We start from the raw sequence: 18,558 nt of genomic DNA on the forward strand, positions 1-18,558 counted from the left end.
GAGACTCGGCTCTGAAGCTCCTTCTACCGCATCTCACTGTCACGCTAGGTTTGACAGATATTGACTAAAGTGGTCTGTAGGGTTTGGGGTCAATAGAAGTTTATCAAGTAGTCTTAATCACTGGTTCTAAAGTCAAGAATGTAGGAATTAGAGCTGAATATCCAAATGAAATGGGACTAAGAGTTCAGATCATTCCCCTGGGGAAAACACAGCATTCTGACAAAATTGCCTAAGATACGGCCCCCCTGCCTGTTGGCTCTGCCAGCTTCACCTCAGCTTAATTTACTCAGAGGAAGTTTTGCATGTCTGAACCTTGAACTTCAAAACCTCTTGGCCAGCTGACACATCAATATGAACCAAGAAAGGGAGGGAAGAATTTGAAATATTGAAATATCAGGAGTAAGATATTTTACAAAAGTAAATCATGTATCAAGCTTAGATTTAGCCATTTGTCTCCTTGGAAAGATCTTTTCCTTTGAATGAAAGCACCCTTTAATTGAGCATTTCATTCATTGGAATTGCTTTACCAAACTTAACAAAAAACATGGTTTCTTAGGCCAGGAAAGAAATATAACTAGTAAAAACTTCTCTGAAAAAGAAGTGTATCAGCCAGCATCCAACCCTCAGCTTAATGATGAAATCCTGTCAGTGACTCAGAACCATGCCAATCACGATGATACTCACCCAGTACTGCGCATACTAAAGGGCGGCAGGGAAGGTTCTTGTCTGCTGCCTTCTTCCTGTGCCTCATGGGCTTCAAACAAAAAAGGAATGAAATTAATAGGCCCCTGAACTGGTATCCAATGGCTCATCACCACAGTTTTCATGCCAATAAAATCCCCGCTATAGCCCTGGCCGATGTGGTTCAGTGGGTTGAGCTCAGGCCTGCAAACTGAAAGGTCACGGCTTGGATTTTCCTATGGGGCCATGCCTGGGTTGTGGGCCAGGTCCCCAGCTGGGGGAGTGCGAGGGGCAACCAATCAATGTTTTTCTCCCTCCCTTCCCCTCTCTCTCTAAAAATAGGTAAATAAATCTTTTTTAAAAATCACTACTACAGAGCTGTTACCTTTTCTAGCGGTGGGGGTGGCATGGGGTGGGGCAGGGAGGACTTGCGAATGCTTCTCAGTTATCAATGCAAGCTTGTGATAAAAACACAATTCACAGCAAAACAACAGCCCTAAAGGGTGCTGGAGCACATTATACAATGGGGAAGCTGTTGTTTTTAGCCTGATTTTATCTATACAGTATAAGTGACAATACAACAAAAGGCATAATGGTATTTTTCTTCAATAAAATAATATTGAAGAAAAAAAGACAAAGTGACTCTGTAGAGGCAGCAAAAGTGGCAGCTACAAAAAAACAAAAGTAAGTTTCAGATAAAAACCTCTACATGGAAAATTGAACATATCTCCAAGTTTTAGGAAATTTCTTGATCCTTCGTATTCTATTTCCCCACTCCACCCCACCCCCATCCCTGCTACTCAGATGAATAAACAAAGTAGTATCTAGTCCTAACTAAACAAAGATTACACTACAGTTTGAAAAGAAAAGGCTTAGTAGGCCTTATTGCAACCTGCGTCACTGACACATTCTAAAATCTCTGCCCTGGGTTTGTGGCAGTGGGTCTTCCCACCTCTCCTGAGAAAGAAACAACTCCACGCCGCACACAAAGTCCCCAGAAGAGGCCCGGGTCTACTGGTCAGGCAAGGGCCCTTTAGCAAAACATTCCACCCACATTTGTTCCAGGTGGAGTCAGTTTCAACCTCCCCAATCCTGCCAACACACAAAAAATTTCCTCTAAGAAAAAAACAAGAAACAACAGTCATACCTACCATTTTATGTAAGTTCACTCGAAAATTCATATTGTCATCGTGCAAAAATGCATTGGCATACTGATCCTAATAAAAATAAAAATATAGGGGAAAAGTAAGGACTGAGAGCTATACTTAAGAAATTCAGTTTATAACCTATCATATTTCCTACAAACACTTGTACTTTAAGTACTACTTTCGAGGATCAGTTGGAGAGCTAAGGAGATGAGCCTAGAGCCTTTATGTCAAACTTTCCTTATGAGTGGGGGACCCAAAAGAAACAGACTTATCTTCTGGAGGGAAGGTCCACTGTAGTGCAGGCTTCTCCCACTAGGTAAGTGTTCTAGGAAACCTGTATCAGTGTACCAGGTGACACACTGCTGTGAAAGGCTGTGTTCAGCTTCAGGGAATTTTTTTTTTTTTTTAAGAATCTTTCAACATGTTTGCCCATTTCATGATGGATGACTTACTAAGCACATGAAAAACATGGCATGACCCCTGGGCCCCACCCTCCCTATTCACCTAATCTCCTCCCACCCCCCAGTGACTTTTTTTGGTTTCCTGCATGCAAAAGGTCCTCGAATGGAAATGTTTTGCCAATGTGGAGGAGGTGAAACAAAAAAACAGCAGAAACACTAAAAGGCATCAAAATCAGTGAGTTCAAAAACTGTTTTGAGCAGTGGAAAATAATGTCTGGATAGGTGTATTGCATCAAATGGAGTACTTTGAAGATGACCAAAATTTAAACACATAGGAATAAATACAATTTTTTTTTATAAATAAATTCTGGGTTTTTTTGGATCCTCCCTTATAAGCCATGAGATTTTACTTTGGAGTAATTCTGTGTCCCTAACTAGTCAAATATCTCGAAGCAAATTACAAACAAAAAAAATAAGGCACAAGGCCCTGGCCAGGTGGCTCAGTTGGTTGGAGCATCATCCCACAAGCCAAAAGACTGTGAGTTCAATTCCCAGCCAGGACAAATACTTAGGTTGCAAGTTCGATACTCAGTCAGGGCATGCACAGAACCAATCAATGTTTCTCTCTCACATTGTTACAGGGTGCAGCCAAGAGGGGGGCCCCAAATGGGCATTTGAAATGAGGTCCAGAATTTAAGGTGTCCAGGAGATTTTAAGATGTCTCTATCCCCACCCCCAGAGTGTGGGTTGGGGGAAGGGACAAATGGAGCAGGGCCATTGAGAGCTGTTTAGCATAACAACAGCCTTGCAGCTAAGCTCTGGCGTGGTCGTTTGGCATATCTATAACCTTTGACTGGCTGCATAGATAAGTTAAATAGCTGTGATCAGCTCTAAGCTAGGGGAATGGAAGTAACTTCCCCACCCAGATGTAACTGGGGGGGGCGGGTCCCCTGAGTTACAGCGCCTGCGTGGGAGCTCAGAGAGGATTGGCTCCAGAACATGGGGCCACACCTGCCCAGACTCATGATGGAAGCCCAGTAAAGCTGGAAGGATACGAGTTCCGGCATGTGAAGCCGAGTGTCGGAGGAGTCAGAAATGGGGCTGCAGAAGAAGACTGGCCGCGGATATTTAAAACCCAGACTTGGACTTCCGGCAAGATGGAGGAATAGGTGGACGCACCATGCCTCCTCGCACAACCAAGATTAGAAAACCAATAATTTACAACAATAATTTACTATCAGAATAACACCCAGATCCGGCAGAGGATTTATCTGAATGGAAGTCGGGCAGCCAAGAAGTTGAAGTAGACGCGTTCATCTGGACTGGTAGGAGAAGACGAGCCGGCGGGTGCGGGGCTGGCTCGGGTCGGCAGCGCGCGGAGGTCGGGGGAAGGTTTGGCGCAAAAGCCATCCGGCGCACAAGAAGGCAGCGGTGATCCCTGAGTACGCAAGCTGCGGCTGGCAGACCCAGAGGGGTAGCGATTATGGACCAGGGCAGAACTCGCGGCCCAGAAGCCCAGACAAGGGTCTGAGTCCAGGGGAATGGAATTACCGCCATTGTTTTCTCCCGTTCCCGCTCCCGCCCCACCCCCACATATAACGTCACAATCTAGCAACTGGGGTGCCCAGCCCAGGTGAGCACCTAAGGCTCCGCCCCCCACCGTAACAAGAGCAACCAGACTGGAAAAAAAAAAAAGGAGAGACAGGGGGAAAAAAAAACTATGTTTTCAACAGAGCAGATCAGTCCCCAAGGACTCATCCTTTTGAGCGACCAAGAACTAGCCAATCTATCAGATGCACAGTTCAAAACACTGGTGATCAGAAAGCTCACGGAACTGGTTGATTTTGGACGAAATTTAGATGAAAGAATGAAGATTACCATAAAACAGATGCAGGAAGACACGCGGAGGAGAGCCAATAGTGAAAGGAAGGAATATGAGTCTCAAAACAATACAGTGGACCAGAAGGAAGATAGAATCAACCAAGCAGGAAAGCATGATGAAATAAGAATTCAAAAAATTGAGGAAAAGATTAAGAGCATCCAAGACACCTTTAAACGTTCCAATATCCGAATTATAGGGGTACCAGAATCGGAAGGGGAAAAGCAACAGATTGAGCACGTATTTGAACAAATAATAAAGGAGAACTTCCCCAATCTGGCAAAGGGAACAGTCTTCCAAGAAATCCAAGAAGCTCAGAGAGCCCCAAAGAAGTTGGACCCAAGAAGAAACACACCAAGGCACATCATCATTACATTAGCCAAGGTAAAAGTGAAGGAGAGAATCCTAGAAGCAGCAAGAGGTAAGGGGACAGTCACCTACAAAGGAGTTCCCATCAGACTGTCAGCTGATTTCTCCAAAGACACCTTACAGGCAAGAAGGGGCTGGAAAGAAATATTCCAAGTCATGAAAGACAAGGACCTACATCCCAGATTGCTCTATCCAGCAAAGCTCTCATTTAGAATGGAAGGGCAGATAAAGTGCTTCTCAGATAAGGTCAAGTTAAAGGAGTTCATCATCACCAAGCCCTTATTTTATGAAATGCTAAAGGGACTTATCTAAGAAAAGAAGATAAAGAAAAGACATGTATAGTAAAAGGACAGCAAACTCACAAATATCAACAACCACACCTAAAGCAAAACCAAAAGAAACTAAGTAAACCATTAGAACAGGAACAGAACCACAGAAATGGAGGGCACATGGAGGCTGAGCAGCAGGGGGGTGGGAGGAGGAGAGAGGGGGAAAAGGTATAGAGAATAAGTAGCATAGAATGTAGGTTGAAAATAGATAGGGGGAGGGCAAGAATAGTACGGGAAATGTAGAAACTAAAGAACTCATAAGTATGACACATGGACATGAACTAAAGGGGGAAATGTGGGTGGGAGGGGGGTACAGGGTGGAGGGGAGAGAAGGGGGGAAATGGGACAACTGTAATAGCATAATCAATAAAATATATTAAAAAATAAATAAATAAATAAATAAATAAATAAATAAAACCCAGACTTGGCGGCCATTGGGAGGAGGAGAACTATGCTGCTTTGAGAAGGAGAGCCATGCGCAGCCCTGAGGAGGAGAACCATGCGGACTTGACGGAGTGGAGACTCCTGCAGCCCTGGAGGAGAGAACCACGCGTCCTGGCAGAGTGGGGCCCCCTCCCCACAGCTTTAGAAGGGGGAACCACCACCTGGTTTTAGCAGAGATCCCGGCGACTCAGCTGAGGGTGCCGGGAACCCAGGGAGGTCTCCCAGTCGAGATGGAGTTCTAACTGGGAAGAACCAGAGGACTGCCTAAGCCATGGACTTCTATTTCCTTTCCTGAGATACGGTACTCTGGACTGGGCAAAGGGGGAAGGAAGGAAGGACTGTGTCTGTTTGTGGGTATTTTAAGGGACTTTGGGATTTTGGTGAAGACATTAGGTCACTACTTTAAGTTAGTATAGCATTAAATAAACATTTCCTTTCCTTTTCACGAATCTCTGGCATTGAGAGACGTCTTTCCTCTGGCGGTGGACATAACGGACCCGGGGCCTTCTTTCAATAATAGTGTATCATCCCAGGCACCCCCTTGTTGTGTTCTGTAACAACATCAATATTTCTCTCTCTCTCTCTCTCTCTCTCTCTCTCACTCTCTGTCTCTCCACTTCCTCTCCCTCTCTCACTCCTTTCCTCTCTCTAAAATCAATCCCAGGATGCAGATTTAAAAAAAAAGAACTGAAGGCACAGGGACTTGAAGAAAATGCTAAGAGGAACCTTGTAACCTTGTTTTCCTATTCTTTCTTCCTTCCCATCTGCCCAAGGAGCCTGCTCTGTTTGTAACAGCTTGAAAGTTTTCATAGGGGCTGCAGGATACAAGTGCAAGCTCCACATGAGGATCTGCAGTTGAGAAGCAAGGTCTGCGGTCCCCTGGGAATGGGCTTGGCATGCAGGAGAAACAGCCACACGGGCAGCATGGCAGTATGCAAGACACCGTCTATCTCCGGCTTCCCTGAAGACTGATGGGAAATCACAAACCTCTCACCGGGGATGGGTAATAAACATCTCTTGGCCCCTTCCCAACATCTTAGCTGAAGATCTCATATGTCTACAGACTCCAATTATTAAGAACCATTACAATTTGTGAAAAACAACTCCTTTAAAGATTTTCTTAGAAAGATTTTTGAAAAGCAGTGACACCAGGCCCACTGCTAATCAGCAGCTCTTCTATAACCAGCTGTCCCTACTGGTGAGAAGCAGGTCAGCTTTCCACAGAAAGCACACGAGGGGAAAGTGAGAGAGATCTCTCTCTACTCTACGTGGACCACCTTTACTGTTTTAATGAAGGGGAAGGTTGAAGTTACAAGTTTAGCTCTAAATTGACTCAAGTTCTGTCACACCTGTGTGGCCACCAACATTCGGGGTGAGTTCAGGCCTAATGAACACAAGCAAAAGTACCACCTTACAAAGCCAAAGCACCTCTTGAACTCCTCAGGTGCACTCAGCCCAGCTTAACTCGCTTTCCAATTGCCCTGATTGCCCTTCTTCGGCTTTTCTCTCCACCTCCCCCCACAGGAAACCTGAGCTCCTTTTCTCCTTTTGTGAAATGGAAAAGATCCAACAGGAGCAGCTTCAAAGGGGCAGAATTATCTTTTCTAGAGGATTAAGTCTCTTGTTTTAAACTATTAAAAAGTTCTCAATTATAGCAGTTATATCATAATTCATTATTAATTCATATAGTAAATATTAATTGAGCCTCTACTATGTGCCAGACACTGAGAATAGACTGGTGAAGGAGACAAAATACCTGCTATCAGAGCTTACATTCTAGCAGGAGAAGAGAAGGCACATTTTCTCTCCGAAGCTTTAGGGCCCTAACTGTCAGGAAATGGATGGGAAGGGCAGAAAAAGCTAGTACTTTGTAAAAGATTAGCTAACACCAGGGAACTGGTCAAACTTACCTCTGCAATACACGTGAGGATGATCAGACAGAGTTTGCCGCTGTGAAGCCGGTGCTCATCTGTAAAATGAAAATAAAACCTTTCTCCATAAATCATCCAGACCATGTTTCTACAGAGAACGAAGATGTGTATCATCAAAAAGAACATTCATATTTTTCTCCACATAATTCACAAAAGAAAATCAAAGTTCTACTACAGTAATTCTCGCTTTTTTCCTAGGCAAAATGATTCCTCCAGGAGATTTTTTTTTTTTCTTAAATATTCTGATTGACAGCTAACCACCCTCCTGGGAGCCATCCAATTACTGTAATGGTTCTACTGTCTTGGCCCAATCAGGGCCATGCCCTTTGCTTCTAAATCAGACTTTTGCTTCTCAACAGGTCCATTCCCTTCCCAACCCCTCCCTGCTCACCAGCTACAAGCACGGCCGTCTATCCCCACCTAACTATTCATAGCAAACTCCTAGTGGAATCAGAAAGAAACTAACTGGAGACCAGGGTCCAGCTCAGGCTTCTCCTTACACTGTGCACATTACTTACAAACATGGAAGCCGTGAGCTCTTGATCATTTTTCTTCCGGCCAAAGTCGTTCACTCTACAATATTTACTTAGTACCTACTATGTAGCAGGTACATAGTGCCCAGCACTGCACTGGGCACTAGAAATACAGCATGGAACAACACAAAGGACTCTAGTCTTCCCAAACTCACATTCTAGTTGTTAAGAAAGAAGAAAACGACCTCGATAGTACGGCTCTCAGCCCACACACATGACCAGGAAAAAGCTACTCCATCCTCTCCAATTACCAGAAGCATCAAAGCTTATTTACTTTCCACGATCTTTGTGAGTGAAGGGGTGAAATGGAGGTAAGAAGAAGGTCATACCAGCTCATCCAAAATAGACAAATGGCTAACGATGTTTCAAATTAGTTCTGACAGGCTCCAGATTGAAGTTCATTCTGGAGAGAAGATCTATGAACAGATGACAGTACTCTAACAGTGAGCTAACAGCACTCACCCTAACGTTAACCTGCTACTTCCTCAAAGATGGAATCTATCAACGAAAACCTGACAATGAGAAAGCCTGATGGGGGTCATAGTGCAGAAATACATTTGCCTGTCCTCTACACGAGGACAGTCCCTAGCTGACACTCCCGACAGCTGACACCACAGCCCCTGGGCAGTCAGAGGAGAAGTGCCCCTGCCCATGCAAATCATGAGCCTCTTCCACCTCTGCCTCAGCCATTATCTTCCCTTCCCCAAAACCTGATAAGCAGCTCCCGTAGGAAAGGCTGCAGCTACTTCTCCACTTAAAAAAAAAATGTTTCTGAGTGCAAAAATAAGACATATCTCATTATAAACATTTTTAATTCAGAAAAAGACAATAAAAACTAAGTTTAATCATACCATCCAGATGTCATTTCTGTTAAGACTTTGATGAATCAACTTGAAGTCTATATATAGATAAACATGTATTTTCAAATATTTTTGCCTAATGTCTATTTTCAAGGTTAAGCAGATTCTCCTTTAAGCTGACAACATTAAGTCAGAAGAACCTCAGGAAAAAAAGACTTTGAAAATAGAGCCAAATCAAGGGGGAGATAAACACTAAATTACAGAGAACTGAGAGGAAAGGAGTGAATGGGGAGGGGGCACACAGGTAGGCAGCTTCAACAGCATTAATAATTGCTTAAGCTGGGTGGGAGGTTCGCATATGTTCATTTTATTATTATACATTATAACTTATGCTATTTATTATACTTATAAACATTATAACAACATTCATATGTATTAAAAGTATATATTTTTAAAGTAAATTTTATAGGTGTCAAATGACAAACAAAGGAAAAAAAGAGATAATATCCGAGGGTGTGGGAAGACAGGGAGAGCAGAGCCAAGAAAAAATGGCTTCTATGCTCCCCCAAATGAGATCTCTTTAGCCAGGGCATGCAGAAGGTCACGAGCTTAAGAGACAGGAAGAAAGCCAGTCCAATGAAGCCACACGGGAGCCATTTTTTAAATTAATGCTTCATCATACCTATCCTTGCCCCTTGCCATATTTAGGCTGCCTGTTGGCAAAGACCTAATCCAGCCTATGTTTAGAGAGAGAGAGCCTGAGGCAAACCATATGCAATTATTCTGCCCTCAATTTTGTCTTCCATTTCATGGATGGCAAAGTGACCAGGACAAAGAGGTTTATATAATCGTGAAAGCTAAAAATGAGTTCCTAGGGCCTCAATTCACTATGTTATATCAAGCAAAGCTAAAAGATCATTTTCAGAGTCACATCTACAGCTTCTCTTTGCTGTGATATGTTGAGAGAAAGGAAGAGATTACCCCTTTGCATAAGGAGAAGCAATGGCCTCAGGAAACACTGATACACGAGAGTCTCATCTTGTGCCTACCTTCAGGTGCCAAGTCAGAGGCTCACCCTCTCTGAAGCTCCCCATGCACTGCTCTGCGTAGGAGGAGCTTGTGGCATGGAAGACTAGCAGGTAACTCATCCCTGTATATATTTAACTGTCTCCCTTGCAAGAGCACATGCAGAAGGCGTAACAGAAGAAAAAAGTCTAAGCTTCTAAGAAATCTCCAAGAGCTAATAAAGTATGTCTGAGTATAACAGGATTTAGATTCTTAACACCCAGGTCCCTTTTAACTCTGGCAATTCATTTCCCACATTATATCTTTGAGTTCTCTATCTGTCTACCAATGTTTCCTTCTCACTCCCAAAGCCCCCACGTCCTGGTCTTACCCTCTCACACAGCCTTTCAGCTCCGTTCTGGGATTCCTGAAAACCCTCATACCAGAAACCTGCCCAGCCCACTTGGCAAATCAGAGCCTTCGAAAGTATACTTTATACCTAAATGAATCTTAAACCACCTCACAAAGCATTAGTCTCTTCTCATAAAAGTGAAGTGACAAAAGTAATAGTATTTTAGCAATTTTGCTTCTACACTGGTTTTTTTGTTATCTAGGAATCTGAAGCTTATTCATGGACCATAATTTAAGAACCCAAACTTCAATTACTGAGCAGACAAAACAGTTGGATTCTAAAGTAGGATTTAAAGATTCTTACAAGAAAGGCCTATAAAGGAAGAATATACACCGAATTGTTAATAATGATTAACTCTAGAGTTTAATTCCAAAGGAATTTCACTTTGTTAGTTAACCATTGCTAGAATGTTTTAATTTTTAACAAATACTATTCCAATTACTTTTTTAATCAGGAAAAAAATCCTTGTAAATGGGAGAAGCCCACTAGATTAACCAGCAGGTACTGAATAAAACACTATTAAACTGCTATGTGTGGTTAAAAACTATCAGTTATAAAAAACACTTTTGGGATAACTGGTGAAACTAAATATGGACTGAACATTACATGATATTAGAGAGCTATTATTGATTTTCTTAGCTATAATAATGAATATCTTGGAAAATGTCCTTTTCTTATAATTTTTTAAAAAGACTTTATTTATTTATTTTTAGAGAGATGGGAAGGGAAGGAGAAAGAGAGGGAAAGAAACATCAATGTGTGGTTGCCTCTCACGTGCCCCTTACTGGGGACCTGGCCAGCAAACCTAGGTATGTGCCCTGACTAGGAATCGAACCAGCGGCCCTTGGGTTAGCAGCCCGCGCTCAAGCCACTGAGTTACACCAGCCAGGGCCTTGAAAAATGTCTTTAATTTTAACATACAAATTAAAATGTCCTTAATTTTAACATACTCAAGGTGTAAAGTAGAATGATGTCTGCATCTTACTTTAAAATGATTCAGCCAAAATAATAACATATGAAGACATTTAGGGACAAACCAAATTTGGCAAAATGTTAATGGGTATGTGAGTGATCACTATATGCACTGTATGATCCTTTCAACTTTTCTGTATATTGTTAAAAAATGGGAGGAAAAATGCTACCAAAAAGGTTTATTTCCAGAGAATCTTAAAACTAGAATATGTTCCACTTACATGAGGGTACCTACAGGAGTCAAATTCATAAAGACAAAAAGCAGAATGGTGGTTGCTGGGGGCTGGGGAAAGGGGAGAACGTGGAGAATGGGCAGTTAGTGTTTACCAGGCACAGAATTTCAGTTTCCCAAGATGAAAAGAGTTCAGGAGACGGTGGTGATGGCTGCACAATTAAATGTACTTAATGCCACTGAATTGTAGTCTTAAAATGAACAAAATGGTAAATTTTATGTTATTCATATTTCACCACAATAAAAATAATAGAAATAAATAAAAATTATGAACACATACATCCAGTATAAAAAAAATAACTGAGTTAAAAGAAGACAAAACTGAAATATATACTGAATAGAATTTGCTGGTTTCCTCCCACTCCCTTCTCACTGCCAGCCCAAAGACTCTACTCCCCTATCACCAATTAAAAGACCCTAGAAAAATCATAAACAGGAAGAACAGGAACCCAGATGGAATAAACTCACACTTTCCCATCACCCATTTTTCTCCCACTTTCCACTCCATGTTTCTGAGCTGGGCACTGACACCTCCGTTTTAAGTGGTAAGGAACACAGTCCCTGCGAGTCTCACCTCTTCCTACTGTACTCTGCACGCCAGTCCTCCACTTCTCACCACAAGCTGGTGCTTTCAGCTCTGGTCCTCAGAAGGGAATTCCCTGAAGCATGCTAATCCCCCCACTTCCCACACAAAAGAGTTTGCATCTACTTACCAAAATCTGCTAAAATGACTTGCTAGTTTTTGTAGAGACCTTTTTTTACCCCTGTTCTATTTCGGAGCACTATCCCTCCAGTTTCAGGTTTTCCCACCACCACCTAACTACCACTTGGCAGTGAGAAACCACTGTTTCCCAGTAATCAGGACCTTCACCCCACACAGGAGGCCCCAATGGTTCATCTTGTGGAAGCTTCTAAGGATTAATGCTGCTCCCTGATTCTAGCTAAGCAGCTACCTGCCACCCCTCCTACCTCCTGAGCCCCCAGAGTAGCAGGCCTTACCTTTGGTGTCCTGCATGACAATCGAGCTATACTTTAAGAAGGTTATCAGTAGATTACTGGTCTGTACATCTGCATCCAGTGGGAGTTCCACAGAACTTATAACTGCAAGAGACCGATGAAATGCAGTTAGCTATACTATTTAACACTTTTATCTCCGTAGCCAATTTGTCAGCAGACAAGGAAATCACTAAGCTTTTTCCACAACGCAGGGAGGACCAAGTGCTTAATATAAAATCTTTATCTAGTCTTCCTAAGACCCTAGGGCCCTTCCTACTTCGAAGATTAAGCACAATGACCATCTCTCATATCTAGAAGGGCCAGTATCCAGGAATAGCGCTTTTCTCCCTGACATCCTAAAAAGGGTATTTTTTCAATTACAGTTTATATTCAACATTATTTTGTACTAGTTTCAGGTATACAGCATAGTGGTTAGACAATCATATACTCTACAAAGTGTTCCCCCAACATTTCCAGTACTAAAAAGGGTATTTTGATTCCACGTCTAGCTCCAAGTAATGCAAAATGGTTCAGGGTCCTTCTTAAGTCACTTTGATTTGTACCTAAGGGAAAGATCTGTACTGAATATAAATGAGCTTTGCTTTGATGAGTCTCCTGCTTAAAATAAATGACAATTCACTCCTAATAAGGAGAAATCTTGTTCAATTTGAGAATAAGCCTTTAGGCTAGAAATACTCAAGATGGAAGGGGAAACATTTAAGGCAGAACTACAGTCAAATTGTATTCCTTAATCCCTTCCCCTCAGTGAAAGGGAGCCTAAAAAGAAACACCAGACTGAATATAGGAGGACATTATTGTTTGGGACAACCTGAGAAATGAATTTTACACACCTACCTGCTTGCTGTTTGTTTCCGAGAGAAACCACCCCCCCACAGCTCCCACTCTCTAAGCCACAACCCCGATTAACAGTGACAGACCAGACCAGAGCTGACCCACACAGAACAATCTTAGGCAGATTCCTCAAATTTCTAGGACTTTAAATTAGACCCAGACAGCCCTGGCAGGTGTGGCTCAGTTGGTTGCACATCATCTAGCAAAGTGGAAAGTTGCTGGTGCAATTCCTGGTCAGGGCACGTGCCCAGGTTGCATGTTTGGTCCCAGTCCCAGGTCAGAGCACATGCAATAGGCAGCTGATTGGTGTTTCTCTCTTGCATCAATATTTCTCTCCCTCTTTCTCCCTCTCTCTCCCTCCCTATAAAAATTAAATAAATAAAATCTTTAAAAAATTTTTAAAAATAAATTAGACCCAGACATTTTGTTAACTGCTTTACACTGTCTAAGACATAATATATAAGCAAAAGGAGGCTCATAACGGCCCAGACAAGCTGGGGAATCTAGCCTTCTGCTGTATTTCCACCCATGAAGACTCAGCTAAGTTTGAGATATTATTCATAGTATGTACTCATACCATAATGGATCCCTCTGGAGTTATTATGATATATTCAGAGAACATTTATTAACAATGGGAAACATTTGCATATTATGGATCCATAATACACAGCAAGCACAGCAAAAAGCCTCATGAGAAGAAATTAGCATGCCCAACCCTTGGCTGTTTTCCCACAGTTCAGCCCCCAAGAATTAATAAAAGACAAACACACTTTTATGTTGAAATACTAAAAGGTTTTAATTCACATTATGGGTAAATGACCTGAGACTGTCATTTCAAACCGTAACAGCCTATTTTGAAGCTCAGAGCCTATAATCATTCCTTTGTCAAATACAGTAAGCCATCAAACTGGTAGCTGGGACTTTTTTTCCCACTCACACACAGCAGTAACTGGAAAACTGTCTTACATAATCCATAGAAATGTAGAAGTATATGTATTTTTAGTTTACCAGAAAGTCCTCTCATGCCAAGGCTGAGCTGTCAAATGTCAAGTGTTAGCTGAGAACGAATGTTACACCTAAACTGTTGGCTTTTAAAAACAGTGGCTCCAGGGCCCTGGCTGGGTAGCTCAGTGGGTTAGAGCATCACCCCAATACACCAAGGACGCGGGTTTGATATGGTGAGGGCACATACAAGAATCAACAAATGAATGCATAAATAAGTGGAACGACAAATCGATGTTTCTTTCTCTCTCTCTCCCCCTTCTCCTTCCCTCTCTCTGTCTCTAAAAATCAGTAATAGCCCTGGCTGGTGGTGGGGACCCATATTGAGAGGCAGCCTGCAAACTGAAAGGCCACCGGTTAGATTCTTAGTCAGGACACATGCCTGGGTTGCAGGCCAGGTCCCCAGTTGGGGGCTAGCGAGAGGCAGCTGATTGATGTTTCTCTCTCACTCTTTCTCCCTCCCTTGCCCTCTCTCTAAAAGTAAATATACAAAATCTTTTTTAAAAAATCAATAATAAAAAAATTTTAAATAATGGCTCCAGTGATATACCTTTAAATATAGTGGACTACTGGCATTACTATAACTGAAAACCAAAACCTGAAAACAAGATTATAATATTTAGGACCCCTACAGAAAGGAAATGACGTAGGAAAGAGGAAAAAACAAAATAGGAGAGAATAAAATCCCTCACAAAATAAAATCTCCTTCCTAGAATAGTTATTCCTTGATCTTTGGCTTCATAATTCTTCCCAGCTGCCCTTGTCAAGGGAGACAGTCATTTGAAAGTGGGCTGTCTCCATCTTCCCATAGAAAAAAAATAAAAGCTCACTAGTTGTAGGTAAGTAAGCACAAATCCTGCCATTGCATAATCAAGTGTGTAGGTGGTAGTGTTCACAATGAACAGTTTGAAAGGCAGTTCTCTGAAGCATCCAAAGCCCAACATCACATGGAACTCAGATATATATGTACATATATATACACGGCTTTGGATATCCATGGTAACCAGGCAGGCTTCGTCCTTAAAGAGAAAGAACAGTACTTCCATTGGATTAACTCAGTGACCTGAATAAGCTCAGACAACTAGGCAATCCTCACTACTGGTTTCTTCTCATTAAAATATTTTGGAATTTGGCTTTCAATTTTAAACAGATCCAATTTGCTACCATAGACTTCAATATCAATGGCAGCTCCCTGTCATGCTTCTGTACCAATACTGCTGTGCTACCTTGCAATGCTACTGCCAAAAGTCCAATATGAAAATTTAAAGGAGAGAAAGCAGACCACGGAAGGTCATTTCACATACGGACAGTAGGGAGGCACAAAAAAAAGAATCAGAGTTAAATTTCCTGTATTTCTTTATCCAAAATGAGGTCAGCATTTAAGGCAAAACATCAAGTATTAACAAAGATTACTTTCTGGTTAAGACATTCCATCAAACATACTTAGCCTACAGTAGAACCAACTCAGACGACACAAAGTTTATGGGCAAAATTCATCATTTCTTTTCTGTTATCTTTTTCTTAAGCTATAGTCATAAGATTCATAAAGCAGAAATTTTTTTTTGTTATTTTTCAGGGGATGAAGTCTTAAATACCCACCAAACTTCCAATTATAATATACTCAAAACTTGCCATTTTCTAAGTGGGAGTGGCTAGCAGACACATAACAGTGAGCAAATATCAGGTTTACTCTCTCATTCATTTATTCAACAAATATTTACTAAGCAATGACCATGCCAGGTACTCTGCTGGGCAGACAGTGGTAAAAAAAAACCAGAAATGGTTCCCTGCCCTGATTCACATCTTGGTTCTTGGTTGTAACTCTCACTAACCTTAGGCAAACCACTGAATTCTTTCACCTCAAGTCCCTCATCTATCCAACGGTAACATGAGATAACATTGCTATTTTACACTGAAGTCAGGTCAGTGAGATATTCATAAAACATCTCCCCTGAGCCTCACAACCACCCTGAGAGTTTGGCAGGACAGGCAGGCATTGCTGGCCTCGGAGATCCCTTCAAGATCTGGTACTTCACGATTTGAGCATTCCCTGAGAAGGACACACTGGGGTTATGTTGCTTCTTACACAGAAGCAAGTACTTAACTACCTTTTCCAAAGTTTCCTTTGGAGCTTAAGGAGACCTGAAGGATGGTATTTTTCAGACAGTTTCTTAAGTGAAAGAATCAACAACTGTGTTCTTTGTTAAACACAGCTGTGCTCACCCTGAAAGATCCAAGACCATGTTAGCCAAGAAAACAAAGGTCGTGGGCTTACCATCAGAGGACGGGGGTGTGGTACCAAGCGGTGTGACTGGAGTTGTTGGGGCAGGGCTGACAGGAGTTGTCACCAAACCCATCTCTGGGTGACTCTGAAAAAGAACACAGATGGGTGAGAAAAGAGGAAATCCAGTTCCGAGTATCTCCTGGTTAATGTCCCTTCTGACATCCCTGGCCTCCGATACAGAAAGCTCACTGAGGAGGGACTGCTTCTGCGTTTGGTTCCCATGACTACCTGATTATTGGTGATGCTTGCTAAGAAGCTCTATAAGAAGCTCTGTGGGCTAGTTCTTTCTAAGCAACTAAGTTCTCATTATATAAGTTTTTTTGAAGAACTATAAAAATAAAAAACTGGACTAAACAAATACACAGGATTATTCTATGAAAAGGGAGAGGCATTTGCAGTCCTATCTGAACCTGGGAAAGGAACACTCTCATCAGATCAACCTACAATACATCTACAGACTATTCTGCTGACTACATAGTTGAACATAAATGCAGGTGAGTCAAGGGGACAGGGGGCACTATAAAAACAGCTACGAAAATGACGGCCTTCCTGTTCTACAGCAAACAAGTGTGTGGAACGGGGCGGTAAAGACATGGGTCGACATCCACTGGGGACCAAAACCCGCCACAGCAGCTCCTGGGAATTAAACTGAGTAGGAGCTACTCCTTTCTCTGCCCCAACAGCTTTACCAGGATTTTATCTTCCTTTACTATCAGTGACAGAATTCAGAAAGCAGACAAGTGAGAATAGTAAAACTTGTAAATAAAGTCTCTTATGTTATTATGTGTCTTCCGAGGCATGCCCCACACCAGCACACTGATTTTTAAGCATGACTTTTTATTTGTTTGTTAAACTCAGTCAGTGGATCCCATACACATTAGCCCTTTAAATAAAGAAACATAAGCAAACTTCCCTTTAAAAGAAACCTACATACATATTTTAAGCAGCCTGGCTTTAAAATGAAAACCCTTTATCAATTTTTTAAGGCAGCTTTCATGGACAGCACTTGAGTTCTCAGCCTGCTTTAGTCCCACCTGTTCCAACTGCGGAGGCTTTCCCTGAGGCAAATGACCCAGCATCCAGGGTTCGATGACTCTGTGCTTTTATTTGCAGACCATTTTCTTCTGTTAACAGCCAACCCTAAGCTAGGCAGGCTATTTTCTACTTTTCTTCTCTGGAAATTTGTGAGAAACTAAGATAAGTAACTTGGCCTATTTTATCTCCAGTCATAATTCCAGTGGTTTAGAAAACAGAAAGCCGGATGTAAAAATCCATCTGGACAGATAATACCAAGGGACTGCCAGGGAGCCAAATGAAGCAATCTCAACTCATCTGGGTTAACATCAACATCTGGATAAACTGGTCAAAACCATTAACTCTGCATGTTATCTGACCTACTCGGCAACGAATGGAAACAGACATATTTGAGGATGGCTCCAAGCAAAGGCAACTGATGCAACTCTCTGTTACCCCTACTTACCAAGGCAAAGCAGGGCTCAAACAGGCAAATCCAGAGGCTTTTCAATGGCATGATTTGTATGAAATTCAGGAAGAAAAAGGATTGGAGCTTTTAATATAACCAACCTGAGCTAACACTGTGATGAAGTTGCGATTTAAATGAACAGCTTCATAAAGTGCCAAAAGGATAGCCTCATTGGTTCTAAAGAAAAAGAAAACAAATTGATGAGGCTCTTACAGTGAAGGAGTTAGAACAATATAACCATCAAGATAAGATTTCATCCCAGCTCCTCATTATCAATTCTTTTGAGTTTCTAATGCTTCCTTTCTTTCCTTTCTTGGCATATGTAAAGTGTATACAGGCAAAGAGGAAAGAGGAAAGGGCCATACCTTTAATTCTTTAGTTCCTGCTCTGTCTGGTGTGGCTCAGTGGATTGTGCACCAGCTTGAGAACTAAAAGGTTGCTGGTTCAATTCCTAGTCAGGGCACATGCCTGGGTTGTGGGCCAGGTCCCCAGTAGGGGGCTTAACAAGAAGCAACCACACATTGGTATTTTTCTCCCCCTCTTACTCCCTCCTTTCTCCTCTCTCTAAAAATAAATAAATAAAATCTTTTTTAAAAATTCTTTAGTTCTTATCTACTTCACTCACTATCTTCATTCTCACTTTTTCTCCCCAATCCAGTTAAGTCCTTAACTGACTCAGATACCTGGCCCTCTTTCTTTTCATTCCAGAGACAGCTGGGTAGTTTCTCAGCTTCCTGAGACTCAATACATGGAACCAAAGTAGAAGTTTCTAAGGGTCCATTAGTGTTGAAAACTCAAGAAACAG

General features: G+C 42.0%; 1 protein-coding gene across 2 annotated transcripts in view; it reads right to left on the minus strand.

Moving 5' to 3' along the window:
* ARMH3 (armadillo like helical domain containing 3) overlaps positions 1–18,558 on the minus strand; it is a 186,528-nt gene that overhangs the window by 134,799 nt on the left and 33,171 nt on the right. For both annotated transcript variants that reach the window (XR_004903474.1, XM_028511632.1), the window contains exons 13-18: positions 17,855–17,930; positions 16,262–16,355; positions 12,136–12,237; positions 7,162–7,220; positions 1,833–1,898; positions 685–754 (exon numbers count right to left, since the gene is read on the minus strand). Coding sequence is in view for 1 of the 2 variants with exons in the window: in XM_028511632.1 (XP_028367433.1) it covers positions 685–754; positions 1,833–1,898; positions 7,162–7,220; positions 12,136–12,237; positions 16,262–16,355; positions 17,855–17,930 (467 nt within the window). In the remaining variant the exon portion in view is untranslated. The remainder of the gene's footprint in view (positions 1–684; positions 755–1,832; positions 1,899–7,161; positions 7,221–12,135; positions 12,238–16,261; positions 16,356–17,854; positions 17,931–18,558) is intronic.

Source organism: Phyllostomus discolor, chromosome 5 (assembly GCF_004126475.2).
Source record: "Phyllostomus discolor isolate MPI-MPIP mPhyDis1 chromosome 5, mPhyDis1.pri.v3, whole genome shotgun sequence".
NCBI classification, from domain to species: domain Eukaryota; kingdom Metazoa; phylum Chordata; class Mammalia; order Chiroptera; family Phyllostomidae; genus Phyllostomus; species Phyllostomus discolor.